Source organism: Phyllostomus hastatus, unplaced genomic scaffold (assembly GCF_019186645.2).
Source record: "Phyllostomus hastatus isolate PE091 unplaced genomic scaffold, TTU_PhHast_1.1 phas_scaffold_501, whole genome shotgun sequence".
In the NCBI taxonomy this organism is placed as follows: domain Eukaryota; kingdom Metazoa; phylum Chordata; class Mammalia; order Chiroptera; family Phyllostomidae; genus Phyllostomus; species Phyllostomus hastatus.
In genome coordinates this window covers 17805161-17822533 of record NW_025334033.1, presented here as the reverse complement: position 1 = coordinate 17822533, position 17373 = coordinate 17805161, and the positions used below count along the sequence as shown (strand labels likewise).

At 41.3% G+C, this 17373-nt stretch overlaps 1 protein-coding gene and 1 long non-coding RNA gene across 2 annotated transcripts in view; one reads left to right on the top strand and one right to left on the bottom strand.

Moving 5' to 3' along the window:
- The first annotated feature begins 503 nt into the window (after positions 1-503).
- On the top strand, positions 504-15927 carry LOC123808512. Its single transcript, XR_006783794.1, has 3 exons — positions 504-641; positions 4234-4289; positions 12131-15927. It is a non-coding gene; the product is annotated as an uncharacterized LOC123808512 (long non-coding RNA).
- The window catches only part of TMOD2 (tropomodulin 2), a 48975-nt gene continuing 32236 nt past the window's right edge, over positions 635-17373 (bottom strand). Inside the window, exons 8-10 of the mRNA XM_045823206.1 lie at positions 11523-11666; positions 3625-3769; positions 635-1736 (exon numbers count right to left, since the gene is read on the bottom strand). Of these exons, the coding sequence (XP_045679162.1) occupies positions 1702-1736; positions 3625-3769; positions 11523-11666 (324 nt within the window). The 3' untranslated portion in view covers positions 635-1701. The remainder of the gene's footprint in view (positions 1737-3624; positions 3770-11522; positions 11667-17373) is intronic.

The window sequence follows — 17373 nt, the reverse complement described above, 5'->3', positions numbered from 1 at the left end:
CTGTACTTTTTCTATAGATAGGGAGATGTGGTAAAAAAAAACTAAAGACTTCGGAGTTCTAAAAATGTCAACATGTTCTGCTCATTAGTCCCTCACAAAAAAAGCAAAACATTCTCAAGAAAATGAGATGTTTCAAAGGATTTTAGAGCTACAGATGTGACTACTTGAAACACAGGTAAAGGTCTAATTTGAGAAAGGCTGCCTATCCTAAACGATTTCCATGTGCTTTACAAACTAACTAGAATAATATGTGAATTGTTTTACATTAACTGGTTGTACTGCTCTCAAGCAACTCTGGGAACACTCAATTATTAAACAGATCCTGGACTGGACCCACCTTCTGCCAGAATCAGTACCTCTCTAGCTCCAGGTGTTGCCAGCACAAAGGAAGCCAACTTTGCCAAGGCTCAAATTACAGAGGCGAGAAAAGAGAATGAGCTGGAAGGACGGGAGGAGAGCAGGGAGTAAGCTACTTGTCAGAGTGCCACCAATGACAGCCTTGGGCAGCGAGTTAGCAAAGACCTGTTTCCTTAGTGCAGGTTGCGAGTTGCGCTTCTGGGTTAGAAGATTAATGCTCACTGTCGTGCAATCATCTCAGTTGTGCTTTCCCGGCTCTCATTCTTGAGATGACAAACACCTGGGTAAGTGATAATTCACATTTTCTCCTGACGTTTGCAAATGTCTGGATGGGTCATGCCGCGTAGACAAAAATCTGTATAATTAACTCGAATGTTCTCATTTCATACTGTGATCTTGTTACACTAAAGAAAAAGCAATAAATGCTTCTAAAATATGCCAAAATAATGCAGTTGTGTGTATCAGACAGCCTTGATTAAGGTGCAATCATTGTTTTATTTGGGCATGTACTTTTTTAAGTCTTCCTCTTACTAATATTTAAAAATAACCATCATGTCTGGAAAACTTTCAAACAGTTTTGTGAAAAGTTATCCATCAGAGAGTCATGTTAAAGATTGCATTTATGGTGAATAATCACTGAAGGTAGATGTAGCAGTTCATTTTGCTGCCTGTGAGTACGGCTGGAAGCTATATTTATGGGTTAATAACCATTTTATTTACTTATTTAGTAAGGCTGTGTTAAAGTATCATAATGCTGTCTTGTTTTTATGAAGATGACATCACTGATTTCTGATCTGCGGGCGCATTTGCATTTAGTGACATTTCTGGAACTCAGAGAAGTTGTGCTAAGTTGAGTCACATTTTCTCATCCAGTGAAAGATTGGCAATACTAACTTACTCTGTGGTCAGCAGAATACTTCTGATATACTTAGCCTAACTCAAAGCCATGCATGTAAACAGAGATAGGCCTCTATCATAATCACAGTTACAAACACACTTATCTACTAAACTCCTTTCAGTGGTTAAAAAAAAGTCTATGTAACAAAGTAACACAACCCAACACGAAAGCTGTGAAATCATTTTCCACTGCTGTCATCCTCTACAGATCCGCATATGTCCACAGGTGCAAGTTGCCAGAGGCGCCCATGAGCAAATAAAACTACTGTGTATCTTAAAAAACCCAAGATAAATAAGGAGTGCTAAAAAAGAATAACAACTAAATTATTAGTTGTGTGGTTAACGAAAATGAACGACCTTTGATAAAATGGTCCCGGTGGGGAAGGAGAAGAGTTTTTGTTCGTTTTTAAACGGCTGCCGTGGTGAACCTTTACCTCTTGTAGAAATTTACCTTCGGTCTCCTTCAACTCGCCTTTTACGAACTAGATAAAAAAGAAATAAAGGTTAAAAAGACAAAGTGAAGGAATACTCCTTAAATTTCAGAGAAACAACATTAATCACAGAGAATAACAATCCCACACCCTTGAAGATACAGTTATCTTAAATTTCAATACTCAATTATTTACTGGATTATTCTATCATTCCCAATAATGATAGAAAAAACAGTGTCTTATGAGATGTGCATTTAAATAAACCTATGTCTGATAGTTCAGAATTTGGATGTTAGCACTTTCCCATTTCTATGGAGAAGGTCCAGAATAGATCCACAATGGAGTGAACTTCTAAGTAATTTCTGGGTCACTCATCCACAGCCCACATTCTCAGGTTCTGTGCAGCCCAGTCACCAACTGGCTTTAACCAATGCTGCAGGATGTCACATTCACAATCTGTTAATTCTGATTATAGCCTGAAGACCAAGAGGGTCTGCTACTGGAAATCAAAATTTCTAAGCCTGTTTTAAATAAAACCTCCTAAGAATCAACCACCGGGGGTGGGGGGTGATTCAGATGGCAAGCAAGCTGAGATTAGAAGTTGCCTGGCTGCCCATTCCCAGCATCTGCAAGCCAATTCTTCCCTCTTTCACTCCTCCACCTGCAGGTTCTTCTGATGGGTAGCAGGAAGGCTTCCTGAACTTGGCAAAAATGGTGCCCTGGCTGTGGTCCTGCCCCATTTCTCCTCTTTAAATGGCTCAGCCTACCGAAGGTGAAGCCCATAGCTACTGCTCCTGGGCTCAGGATGGCCTCCCCGGTTACTTCAGACCCCTTGTGTGGTGTGCCTGTTTTCCTTTGGCCTCCATGTTGTTCAGCTGTGGGCCCCCTCTGCTTCTCCTAGATGCCTCCCACCTGTTACCTCCACCCTTCCCCAAAGATCCATTTGCTGGGATGCTGCTTCCTCAGCCTCTGCACCCCGAAGGCAAGAGCTGCCACATGCCTGGCCAGCCACTAGATGCCACACACTGCACCTTGGCTGGGCCTCAGGGTCTTGGCTAAGCATGTGTGGGCAGGCAGCTGGACACTAACCTTTATCTGCCCCCTTCTATCTTAAGCTTCTGCCTCGTCCACTATCTGAATCCTCCCCATGGCCAGCACTGTACTTGGTGGAATAGCGTGCCCAGTTCCCCTGTCTAAGGTCTGGCATTCTGACCCTGAACTTCAAACAGGGGACTGAAGCCTGCTATGGATGACTGCTGGCCAAGTGGACTGTCTGCACCTGGATGTCCTTTTGCCATGCTGCTTCAGGTGGCTGGGATGACCCCAGATCAAGCCTTTCCAATCTGTCCCATTATTCTGTACTGCGGTTGACTAGGACATGCTCCACCTCATTCTAACAGAAGAAATGCCACAGATTCTCAGCAAAGAGCGGACAGCAGGAAAGATTAAGGAGAGCCTACTGAAAAAGCTACTTCTGAGTTTACCTTCATATCATAGTTCCATTAATTCATTCCACGTGTAAATTACCAAAGTATCAGACATAGCCATATTTAAACCCAAGTACAGGGCACTGTCAGGAATCAAATGTAAGTGAACTGGGAATTTCCATATCACTGTGTCCATCCACCTTCTGGTGTGGATAACAACAAAGGGCAATTACATGTAATAAGTAAGTAAAGGAGATGCAACACATAAAGGAAACCAAGCACAAATCACAGGCTGTCTGGAAAACAGAACAAACCATTCCTGAGAGAGCGCTACAACAGAACTTAAACACTGTGATGATGAGGAGGGTTCCTGTGACCATGGAACAGCGTGCCTTTGCTGACGGGCCGGCACTGAAGGCCAGTGGAATGGAGGAGTGTTATATGTGAAGTGGAGAAATGCATGATCATCATGCTTTTCTGAGAGCTAATAGCATGAATTATGGTTGCATTACCCAGGTCATTATTCTTTGTGATGGCAGCTGCCACCCTTGTTCTTGGTCCTTGCTTGGTAAACTGATATCCAAATTTGAGGATCCTTGAATTCTCCTCAAGCATCTGGGCAATTTCCATCTCTACAGCTGTTCCCAATTGCTGTCTCTGGTCACAGGTGCAGACACATACATGGCATGACAAGAAGAAAGAGGAAAGAGTTACTTGTGTGGGAAAGATTCATGGCTACTTGTTGGACAGAAAAAGCAAAGAGGCAAAAATCTCCAACTGAATGGGCAAAGTAGCTGGACATATTTTCTCCCCCGTCCTCATTTGCTCCCTGCTGAGAAGCAAAACCCAACAGACAGTCAAATCTACTAGCATGCTAACCTGAGAAGATTAAGTCAATAATTTATGAAGGAAAAGATGACACCAGATGTAAAATTACAGCAAAACTACTACTTGGTGTGTGTAATTTACCCCCCCGCCCCCCCAGTATCTGTACTTCAAACAGGTATTTTTAAATAGTGAAACTGTCTTGTAGCCATCAATATGATTGATGAATTTTCTATTCTGGGATTCATATCCAAAAATAATTGAAGACCATCAATAACTGTGCCATTCTCTCTCAGGAGAGTCTTACTCGGAGATTCTCAAGAGGCTTTACTGTGGTCAGAACCCCAGCCAGGTGAGTTCTCAAATACCAAAGAAGTTCCTGGGCTAAAAAAACTCCGAGTGTTTTATGTTTCTGAAAAGAGGATTTGTTTGTCTTTTAAGTTGAGACATAGAATAATACAAATATTAAAAGTAGATTTTTTAAAATGGTGACATATAAAACTAAGAATTTAAAATTAACTTTAAGGGACACAGTATATTTTTTCATAATATATACATTAAGTATTTTAAAGTAAAATACAGGCTTGTTTAGAAAAAAACAAAGGAAGTGTATAAAATATAAAAGCTCCCTTACCCTAATATTCGCATTCCCCAGAGGAAGCCAGTTTAGCATATAGTATGTAGTCTTTAAACATTTTCTATGCATTCACATATTTATGTAATCTCTTCTACATGTACAATTTTTTTTCACAGAAATGGATTCTACTAGCATATTGTCTGAAATAGGTTTTCATTTTTCATTTAACATTAGTCCCACCTTTTCATGTTGGTAAATATACGTTTACCTCACCCAACAGCAGAGCATTCCATTATAGTAATGAATCATAATTTACACAGCCAGGTCCTAGGGACTGACTGGTACATTGCCTTCCGTGTTTACCTTGCAGACAATGCTGCAGGGATCTTCCCTTGCACACACACTAGATGCTGGCCAGTTTCTGCCAGTGCACCTGGAGGGCAAATTTTGGCTGGGTCCAAAAGTAAGCATGTTCTAATTTTAGATACATTACTAAGTTACCCTCCAAGGTTATGACAATTTTTACTCCTGCTAATAGTGTTTGAGAGTTACTGTTTCCCCTACCCTAAGCAGCACGGTATATTACCAATCTTCACCTTTGTCGATATAGTAGGTGCAACTTATATTTCACTTGTATACATTTAATAGCTTTAATTTGCTTTTCTCAAATGATGAATAAGAACAATTTTCTCATGCATTTGTGTTTCTTTTTTTGGAAACTACTAATATCTGTGATTTGTCCATTTTTCTCCCAGGTTACATACAGTTCCTGGATATTTTTTATTGACTTGTAAATTTCTTATATATTAGGAAATTAGCTCTTTGCCATATTTGCTGAAAATACTTTGATCAATTTGTCTTTCTTCTGGAGTACTATAAAGGCCTTTATATGGTCATATGGTCAAATTCATCAATCTATATTTTATGTCATGTTTAGAAAGTCTCTACTGATGTTTTTCCAATTGTTTTATGATTTTGCATATTGTAATAGTTAAACCTTGATTTCATCTGAGATGAATTTTAGTATAAGAATTAAAATAGAACATGAAATTTATTTTGTTCCAAAATGCTAGCAAATTTCCCTACCATCTATTACTTAATTTTTCCCCTCCATCATTTGAAGTAACACTTTGCTGCAAAATTCTCAGGTATACTTGAGTGTTTCTGGACTCTATTACTCTGCCAGTCTACTTCTGTGCCAGTATCATGCAATTGGATTGCTTTACAATATATTTTAAAAAAATATATATATATACCTTTTAAATTTGGAAAATTTAAGTATGGAATAGATAAAGGAGAAAAATGTATGGAGGAAGTTTTTTGTCCTAGGCAAGTTCTAGGGCTTTAGGCTTTGCTCTTCATCTTTCTTTTCATCCAACAACCTGACAAACAAGTCTCTTACCAAAATATTCACAGAATGTGGTACTTCCAGTAAGACAACAGTTTCGAGAATGCACAGGGTAGAGATTAGCATTCTAAGCAATGTGAGTCTATGGGAGGGAGAAGTAGCAAAAATGTAAGAGCTACTGACCTCATAGTTTCATAAGCAACTTTAAGTCATGACACACTTTCAGACAATGGGACTGTATTAAGGACCGAGACCCAAGCTAAGGTTGGGCCTGCCAGAGTTCGGCTTATGCCCCTGGACTGGGCAAAGGGGTTCTACCCACTGGCAGCAAGAGCTTATGGTGCACTGACTGAGAGGGAAGATAAACAGTCTCTTTACTTCCTCACAAATCTCAAGCTTTTGGAGTCCTGCACCTGGCAACTTAGAGGATGGCATGCTGATGGTGATATAAACAAGCTGAAGAAAATTGTATTGGGAGGGGACAGATAATAGAAGGGGATGAAGTAATATAACATAGAGCATCTTTCTTTCTCAGCCTGAATCTTTTTTCTTTGATTTGAGGTCTTTTGTGTTGTATAAACAGGGCAACACAGGGGCACCAAAACCTCCTATAATTGGGATAGTATGTTTCTCTTTTTTAAGCCACTAAATACAAAGAAAAAAGAAACAGAAGCTTATGCATACATTTCTTAAGATAACTTTCTGTTTTTTCTTTAAGTAACCTCTTTTCCCTACTCAAATTTATTTAGCCGTGAATATGCATCACCATTTGTTCTTCTCACAGGGCGCTCCGTTAAGTCATTGCGTGTTTTTACCTGGGGCCCGTGCAGGGGCAGGTTCTCAGCAGGCTTCCATTCTGGGGCAGGTGCCTGCCACAATGATGCCAAATGGGTCTCAGCTGTTGACCCCGCCTGAGGAAACTGTCTTAGAGATCAGTTTATTTCAAACCCTTCATTAGACACATGAGGAAACTGAGATTTACTTCTAACAGTCTGAGTCAGTGAACAAAATTGTGGGTGGGAATCAAGTATCAACTCTGAATTTCCTCATCCTTAGAAGAAAACAAAGCATTTTCCAGATCTAGAACTTAATTCTCTTTCTCGTTATAAGTAAAGAGATGTCATTTCAGAGGCACATTGGGGGACTAAAGTTGAAAAAGTAGGACTTCTGGTCAAGATGGCGGCACAGGCAAACATGGCTTGCTCCTTCACACAGGCATATCAAAATTATAACTAAAATACAGAACAACCATCACTCATAACTTTCAGAAACTGAGTTGAACGGAAGTCCGACAATGACAGAATTAAAGAAACCACATCCATCCAGACTGGTAGAAGGGGCGCAAATGTGGAACAGGCTGGTCCCTCACGCAAGTGTGGTGGATAAAAATTCGGGAGGGATATCTTGGGAATAAAGACCCCCAGCCCCACACAAGGCCCTGGAGCCCAGGGTTCCAGGGAGAGGAAAATAAGTCCCCACAACTTCTGGCTGCAAAAACCAGCGGGGATTGCATCAGTGGAAGAAACTTCTGTAGCCCCAAGAAGTTCCTCTTAAAAAACTCACACACACACTCACTTACTCAAAATCAACTCCTCTGAGTTCCAGCACCTGGGTGGCACCTTGAACGGCATCAGTGGCATGCAGGGAAAAACTGAAGTGTCTGATATCAAGGTGAGCAGAGGCCATTGTTGCTTTTCTAAACCCTCCCTGAACTGAGCCAGGAGACTGGTGCTGTATCTAAGATTCAATCAACTTGGCTAACACTGTTTGACCTGCCTTGAAGATCCCCAGAAACTCTACCCCATCTAACTTACAGGGCCCACCCAAGCTACTTTTCCATACAAATAGCTGGTCTTGGCTGATGCTGCACACCTTCCTAAATCCTCTCAAAAAAGCAACCACTGGCCTCAGTGAGCCCCAGGCCCAGCACTAGCAGCAGCCAGCCTAGATTCACAGCTTGGCTTCTCCTGGGAATCTCCAAGCCCAGCATAAGTTGCAGCCATCTCAGATTCCTTTATAGCTCAGGCAGGGTGGCCCAGGCAAAATACAGGTGAGGGCTGACGTTGGCCTGCACCACCCAGGAAACTACAGGGCCAGCGCACCTAGAAGACAGCTACAGACCACGTCAGGGAACCACCACTCTGCCTCTGCATAGCTGAGTGTACACAGAGGGCAGAGGTTGGTGGTGAGTGGTCACAGCCAATCCTTGCAGCTGACTGGCCTGGGTAAATCCCTCTCATTGATGTGCCAACAGCAACCAAGGCTCAACTACAAGAGGAGGGTGTACTCAGCCCACACAAAGGGTGCACCTCAGGTACCCAGCTGGGGTAATAGGGAAGGCTGTGCCACTGGACCCTACAGGACACCTACTACATTAGGCCACACTACCAAGACAGGGAGTCAAAGCAGCTCTAACTAATACATACAAACAAACACAGGGAGGCTGCCAAAATGAGGAGACAAAGAAACATGGCCCAAATGAAAGAACAAATCAATACTCTAGAAAAGGAGCTAAACAAAATGGAGATAAGTGATCTGTCAGATGCAGAGTTCAAAATACTGGTTATAAAGATGCTCAAGGAACTTAGTGAGGAACTCAGCAGCATAAATAAGATCCAGTCAGAAACGAAGGATACACTAAATGGAATAAAGAACATTTACAGGGAAACAACAATAGAGTGGATGAAGCCAAGTATCAAATCAATGATTTGGTACATAAGGAAGAAAAAACAACCAATCAGAACAAGAAGAAGTAAAAATAAAAAAAAAAGAAATCATAATCATATAAGCAGCCTCTGGGACAACTTCAGGAGATGCCAGAAAAGAAGAGAGAGAGCAAAAAATTAACAATCTATTTGAAAAAATAATGAAAGAAAACTCCCCTGATTTGGTGAAGGAAATAGACATGCAAGTTCAGAAGGCACAGAGTCCCAAACAAGATGGATGCAAAGATCTACACCCCAAGACACATCATAATTAAAGTGCTAAAGGTTAAAGATAAAGAGAGAATCTTAAAAGCAGCAAGAGAAGAGAAGTTAGTTACCAACAGTGGAGTTTCCATAAGACTGTCAGCTTATTTCTTAAAAGAAACTTTGAGGCTAGGAGGGATTTGTGAGAAATATTCAAAGAGATAAAAAGCAGGGACCTACAGCCAAGATTGCTCTACCCAGCAAAGCCATCATTTAGAATCAAAGGGCTGATAAAGAGCTTCCCAGACAAGAAAAAGCTAAAAGAGTTCATCATCACCAAACCACTATTTTATGAAATGTTAAAGTGACTTGTTTAAGAAAGAGATCAAGACTATCAGCAATAAAATGGCAAAATATACAAATCTATCAACAATTGAATCTAAAAACCAAACTAAGCAAACAAGAAGAACAGAGACAGAATCATGGATACAGTGTTTTAATTGTCACCAGACCGAAGCGGGTGAAGGGACGGGTGTGCAGGAAGACGTGTGGGGTAAAGAGGGTGTGGTGGAATGGGTGAGGGGGGAGAGGGGAGGGGATTAAGATGTATAAATGGGTAGTTACAGAATAGCCATGGGCTGTAAAGTACAGTATAGGAAATGAAGTAGCCAAAGAACTTATGTTCATGACTCGGGACAAGAAGAATGGTGGGGGTACTGCCTGAGGGAGTGAGGAAGAAGGGGGGCAATGGGGGTGGAAATCAGGACAACTGTAACAGCATAACCAATAAAATATAATAAAAAAATAAAGCTGAAAAATTACACATAGCCTTTCCTAGATGACTGAAGAGGGATGATGAGGTTTATGCTTTGGAGGGGATTTAAGGGAGACTTTGTACTTCAGGGTCTTCTTCACACGCATTACGAAAACCTGCTCTATTCTACCATTTTAGGGTTTTAGCTCATTCACTAGGTACGAGGTTGTCAGATTTTGCAAACAAAAATATACGACACCCATTTAAATGTGAATTTCAATAAATACCAAATAACGTTTCAGTAGATATATGTTCCAAATATTTCATGGGACACACATATACTAAAAATTAACTGTTGCTTATCTGGAATTCAAATTTAACTGTATCTTATCTGGCAACCTTAACTCGATAATATTTTACAAGGAACTAGGAACAGAGTATCTGGAACATTATTTCAGACATGAGGTTTCACCATGACCTAAACCAACACAAAAAGTTAAATATGCTTTGGAATAAAGTGTCCACTTCTGTCTTAGATCTCCTGGGAATATTTACTAAGAGCCCTCAACTTCTTCCTTATCTTAATCTGTTCGATAAATATCCCTGAACCAACACTTGTTTCCTTTTCATATTTTTCTCTAGCTTGTTTTCCTGCTCTCCCACTCCTTGAGGGCTCTTTCTTAATGTACTAGCAGCTGGAGGCAGACCAAGATACACAGCATCAAGCTTCCCCTGAATGTGTATGGTCAGCCCCCTGTGCTCCCCTCCACACCTCTGCGTTTGGAAAGCTGTTCTGGTGACTCATCCCTCCTGGGCAGGGTGTGGAAGGCTGCCTGTCTCCTAGTGGGTTCCCCTGCTCCCCTGGCAACAAGCCTCAGGAGGAGGGCAGGTACTGACCAGTCAGTCCTCTTGTCCTGGTTAGCAAAAGGGAGAGCAGAGCTGTCCATGGGACCTGGTTTGGGTTGCCAGGCAAAAGTCCTGAGTAGAACCCTCAGGCTTTATCAGATCTTGTAGGATCTGGACCAGGAAGTTTCCCAGACATCAGGGGACACTCTCAATAGGCACTTTCCCCACTGTCCCTCCCACTAGCCCACAGGGGAATGCTCACAGCGCAAGTCTCCTGGCTGTCTCCTCTTTTTAGTTCCATTCCAGGGCCCTTTCTTCCTACTATACAGTGTCTAGATCCCTCAGATTCACCAATTCCCACTGCAGACACTTCCCTGTAGCCAAAGAGGCAGGGCACAGCGTCGCGCTGAGAACTGAGGCGTGCTATCTGTGGGCAGGAGCCAGCTGAAGCCAGCAGAGCAACTCCAGAGGCACTGCAGGCTGATGCTGGAAAAGAGAGTGCTTCAGGGGACAGGAAGTGTCCCTGGAAGTTCTCCAGGGAAAAGCAGCTTGCTTTGGCTGCTGATGGGAACCCGAGAAATGGAGCCACAAAGCTGAGACTGCAACTGCACTGTGCATGAGGACTGGTGCTATTCTGAGCCAGGCCATCTTCTAGAACCTGAATTCCTTTAAATGGGCTCTGTGGCCTGCACCACACTGCAAGAACCTGGTGTGCTCTTTCTTTTAGGTCCAGCAACCTTCATCCAGGGACAAGAATTCTGTCTTTGGGAGTGGCCACTCTGATTTCTCCTTGTATCCGTAGTCCCAGTGACAGGCAACAGCAAGGCTGGGACAGGAATGTGCTGATTCCTGCTAAGAGGCAACAGTGATGATGGCTGAACAAAGCAGCTGTCACACCTCGGCCCCCACCTCCTCTCTTTCTCCTCCAGTGCCTGATAGCCCAGGGCTGGGGGCCTTCCGGCTCTTTATGTCTCAGGCTGCCCAACTGTGCATTGCTTAATTATTAACATGCTTTCCCCCACTTGCCCCGTAGGCCATAAGTTGTTGTAATTTATAGGAAAGCCAGAATATCAAATCGAGCAATGTAGCTTTGTCTTTTACCTCACTCCATGGTGGCATTCCTTTCACATGAGCCCTGTGAGGCAGCTTACCTGGTTGTCAATCTTGATTTCTGTCAAGGTGTCATTTTCTCTTAGTGCCTCCACCAGGGCCAGGATCCCACTTCCGGTTATAAAATTGGATTCTATGTTTAGACTTTTCAAGGTCTTGTTTACTTTCAGCATATCTGCAAAAGCCTTATTATGCAAAACAATAATAACAATAACAGTTAGGGTTGCTAAAGATTTATTTCCTGAACTCTCCACCCCCAAATTAAGTATTTTTTACAGTACTTAAAACCTTAGTTTAATCATACTTGTACCTCCAAATAACAAAGATAATAATTTACAACTCAAAAAATTGTTTAGTCCAGCAGCTCAGATTTATGAATTTCACATATCTGCAAAATTAAAAAAAAAGAAAGATACCAACACAGAATTACCAACTTTGCTTTGTTAAGTAAGGACATTTTTTAAAAAATCACTGCCATCTGTTACCATTATCAAAATTTTTTTGAGAAAAGGCATTTTAACATTAGGAAATATGTGCAAAGAACATAACTTCAGAAGATTTTTAGTTTGGTCTTACAGTATGAATAGGTTAAACAAAATTTACCACTGGCTGGCATTCAGGCACTACTGATTTAGTCATACTATTTCAGGTCATCCAGAGATCAGAATTCCTCAAAGACAACTCTGGACAAAGTCATCACTCAGCATGGCAAACCCTGGGAGACTCCCGGCTCATGGCTGCAGACTGCACACATTCACCTGCTCGGTCCCCTTGCTCCCCGGTTTCCCCTTCATGAGGAACAGATATAATTTTTAAGCAACTGAAACTCTCACAGTGCAATAACAACAACAAAAAAGAGGGTCATTATCTTGAAGAACTGCTAAAATACAGAAAAGAGACTGGGGGAGAAATTAGCACAAAGCTGCTTAAGATGCTGGAGGAAGTTCCGACAGGGCCATTTCATTCAAGAACAGACGGAACAAGTAGAGCAGGTGGAGAGCACACCTTCCCTCCCTGTGGCTTCCCCCAAAAGAGTACCTGCTGGCGTATCTATCAGTGGAAAATCTCCCAGGACGAGCCTCTAGTGGAGCTGCTAGGACCATAGAGAGAAGCAGTGCAGATACTGAGGCACCTCCAGATCATTGTCAGATAGTGTGGATGAAAGGCCGGGAGAGGCAGCTATTGCCTAGGATGAAATAGTCCTGCAGAGTGAAGCCCTCCTAACTGCAGCAGCTGTGGGGACCCCCGGCTGCCAGCCAGCTCCTCATATACTCACTACAGAGAAGACTGCTAGTCATTTCACCTGCCTGCTTACAAAAGCACTCATCCGTCCACCCATCCATCCAAAAAAGACTATTTATTGATCTTCCACTATGTTCCAGCCCTAAAGAAAACAAAAATTCCTCTCCTAGGGAGCTGATATTTGAGCAGGAGGGCAGAATCAATAGGTAATGAATAAAATGTATAGCCTGTCACGTGGTGAATGAGGTCTATACAACTTGAGAGGAAATGATGCCGGTTTACACAAATCAAACTCGTTCTCCATTCAGAAACATGAACGGGCCACTCGTGATTGCTGGACAGGTTAGGAAAACCAAGATCGTGAATGAGAGAAGTATTATGAGATACTAATGTTAAGAAGTGTTAAGAAGTCAGCATTCATCCAATAGGAGTTTCACAAAGACAACAACAAAAAAGACAAAAGAATCGAGGAAACTATAAAGTAACAGGAAAAAAGTTCCCAGAGTTGAAGAAAGCTACAAGTCTTTATCTGAAAGAACCCACTGAGGCTCAGAAGAATGAATTAAAAGAGGCTAGAACTGGGCACACACAAGTGAAATTTCAGAACTCTAAGGGAAGAGAGTCCTAAAAGTCTCTAGCAAGGAAAAGTAAGTTACATGGAAAGAAGAATCAGATAAACATTAGTGACTTGATTTCAAGGCCCTTGGGAACAGAATACAGTCAGAACTCGGTACTCATCAGCTTCAGACCTCATCAAACCCAGTACTCATTGCATTTTGACGAGAAAGAAATGTTTCAGCACTCAGTGCTCGATTGGGACTCATCGCACTTGCTGACACTTGTGTAAGTCACGATGCTGCCCCGCAAAAGGAAATGCTTCAGCACTCCTTGCTTGCTTGCTACTCATAGATTTCAGCACTCATCACGAGTTCCAGAACAAATTAATGATGAGTACTGAGGTACCACTATATATAAATATAAATATGAATAGATTTATATTTACATTTGAAGTGGTCTGATAATTGTAAATGCTAGTGATAAGTTTTAAATCCTGGAGTCAATCTATATATATAACATGAAATACAATGACAAAATGTATAATGCTTCAATGTGTGAAAATAATAGAATAACTACAATTTGGTGACAGAAGAGGAAAGAGGGATGGAAGGTAAAGTGAGTTCAGAAATGCTCTCATCTTTTCTAATGGAGTATCAAAAATTATCTAAGATGATAAATAAAAATAAAGATATATATATTAGGGTTTTTCTACCCTGAGTGCTTATTAGAATGACCTGGGAGCCTAACAAACATGTTGATGCGTGGGCCCCACCCCACATGAATTAAATCAGAATCTGGTGGCCTGAATAGCTGCATTTTTGAAAAGCTCTCCAGGTGACTAATATGGTATCAGTCAGGATTGACAGACACTTTAATTAAAGTCATAACGACAACAATTAGAAGAATGAAAACAAGCTGACAGTGATTGCTCTGGGGAATAGAACAAGGAATTTCTAAACTATTTGAATTGTTTTTATGGAGAAAAAAATGAAGAAGAAAGAGAAGGAATCCAACTTGAGTTTCTCAGGCTCTGCACTACTGACATTTGAAGCAGGGAATTCTTTGTTGTGGGGTGTGGAAGGGTTAGCAGTCTCGGAGCCCTACTAAATGTCAGTAGTACCCACCCAGTAATGACAGCCAAAAATACCTCCAGACACTGCCAAATGTCCCCTGGAGGGCAACACTGCCTGAGTTGAGAACCACTGGAAGAGAAGAACAATCCTGTGTTTTAGTCAAGCAACTGCTTGAACTACAAAGAAGGTTCAAAGATCTGGACTGTCCTTATAGCATATACCATGTAAGTTAATGTGCATTTGTTCAGCACTAGGTCTTTAATTAGAATTAAATGTACACATTTTAATTAGAGCACCAGAAAGGAATGCACCAGACCTTATGGCCTCTTCAAGCTTTGGGATTTACTTTCAGTATTAGAATAACAAAAATGTCAGAGCAATTATGCCTTTATAAAAAAAAAGCTGCAGGGCTTCCTGGCAAGCAGCCAGATCTTGCCAATTTCTTTTAAACTTGAGAAAACACTTTTCTCATACTGAACAAAACAGGGGAGACCCAGCCAAACATAACCCTGGGCTGTAGGCCCAAGTTCATTTCAGTTCAGCAAATATTTGAGCATCTATTACATATGCTGGGGATGATAACAATAGTAAAACAAAAACTAGATTTCTTAAATGTTATAGAAATAAAGTACATTTTAAAAAGACAAGTTTTTGAGGCAAGATAGTAAGAAGCTAGGAACATTCCTTGGCAAGTAGAATAGGGCAACTGAAACAGAAAGCTGAAAAAAATGGCCAAGCAATTTACAGCCAGATACAGGTCACCTCCCTAGGGATAGCATCTAGGCCTCAGTTGTATTTCAGCTCCAGGCCCAGAAAAGCAGCAAAACCAAGTGGACAATGCCAGGACCAGCCCCAATGACTAACGACCCCCTGCCCTGGCACTGACCAATCAGTGGAGACCATGACCCTGAAAGAGCACACCTGGAGAACTGATGCGTATTCTGGTGAAAACCTCTCCTGAGACCTCCCCTAGGATTCCCGCCTGCAAGAGATAAAAGCCTCAGGGCAAAGGACCCAGAGTATAGTCTCCCTCTGGGGAGCAGCCCATGCCATTCCCTTTCCCTTCTTCTCTCACAGGCATGGCATCTCCTAAACCCTAAGGGACCCTAAGACTTGCAACCAGGGGAGCAATGGGCAGCTGGCAGCTCGTTCCAGGCTAATCCCCTGAACCTGCCCTCGAGGCCCTCTTTTCTCTGACTTCCCAGTGAGCTAAGGCCGCCCAGCCTAGGCTCTCCCGTTGCTTTGTCTACCCTACACCCTTTCTTATTTCACTGTCCCCAGCTTTAACAACTGTACCCTCATAGTCACCTGGACGCCTGTTGAGAAATCTTTCCTGCATTTGAAGTCAAGAACCCACACACTACTGGCTGGCTCTAGGCAGGCCCACTCAGGGCCAGGTCCCTTGTGCCATAAGTTTTCCTTTTTGCACTTCACAGTACGGTGTGAGAATGCAGTTTTCTGCATGGTCTAACTAAACCTGTGCCATCCAAATGGTAGCCACCAGACATAGGTGGCTATGGAGCCCTGGAAAAATGGTTGGTCTGAATTAAGATGTGCTATATACGTAAACCATACTCTGGATTTCAAAGATGTATATGGAAACATAAGGTAAAACATTTCTTATTTTCAACTTACATTCTGAAATATTATTTTGAATATATTGGTTTAAATAAAATATACTATTAAAATGAAAATTAATTTCATCTATGGCATTTTGTTTTTTAATGTGGTACTAGAAAATTTTAAATTATATAGGTGGCTGACATTTGTGGCTGTCATTTTATTGCTATTGGACAGTGCTGTACTAAACTCTTGATTTTTCTGGGGCATCTTTGTTAATAATAAGAGCATTTATTACATATTTGAGCCTTTTCTCTACATTGGCATTCAGTGAGGGCAAGTTTTATTAATATTCACTTCTATAGGTGTGGGTCTAAGGAAGTACTTGGCACATGGTGAATTTAACTTGATTATAGATAACTTATATTCACTTCCTGGCTTGATCACATGCTGTGTAATCTTAAATTGTTACTTAACCTCTGTGAGCCTCAGTTGCCTCATCTGTAAAATGGGGATAACATGGTCTCAGATACATTTAATTTGTGTACATTCACAGTAACCCCTCAAGTGCCTCATTGAATCAGTTTTTGAACCTTACATAGAAAAGTGTCTTGAAGCTCTTAAGCAGTTTTCAGCCCACAGAGAGATTCTTTCTTGACCATGGCATGGCTGCAAGGGCAGTCATCTGGGGGCATCCAGGTGAGAGCTGGGCCATCTTGGTGTAAAGCCCAAAGCGGCTTTTCCTGTCACACCCAGAAGGACAGCAATTCTTCCTCACAATTGTATGGTGTGTTTGTTGCACAGTATGCATTCAACACATAGAGTTGTTGCATTAAAAACAGTATCAGAGAGATTATTATATTTGGCATGTATTTAGTTCACTTAGAAAGTTATCTTTTTAACCTAGAGTAGCTTAGATTGTTTACTAGTAGTATTGACAATGGATTATAAACTATTCCCATCCCTGCCGTTTTACTCTAACTAATACATTAAAAAAGAGTGACAAATCATTTCTTTATTCATCCCTTTAGTCACTTTCATACAAAATGCATTGTGAATATTTTTGTTTCATTGAAAACAAACCTACTTAAAGGCAGAGATTATACAAAATCATATACAGATAAGAATCCTTAAATTGTTCATTTCACTTTACCAATGATATAGTTGTGCTCTTTTCCTAATTTAACAATAGGTTTCAAATTTGAAACTGCTTTCAACTTACGAATTTAGATATATAATAACTGCTGGTGAAAACATCAATTTTGTGGCTCAATCTCTCTTTTACATGAGTGCTAATCATGGAAATATTCTTTATTGCTGAGAGGTTGGAGGGCACACTCCTTCTTTGATTTAAGAAGTGTTTTTCAAACATCTACCCTGTGCCAGAACCATAACTTTCATACTGTCTGTTTTTAGCAGTATTTTAGATCTTCCAAAAGACATGTTACTTTGTTATTAT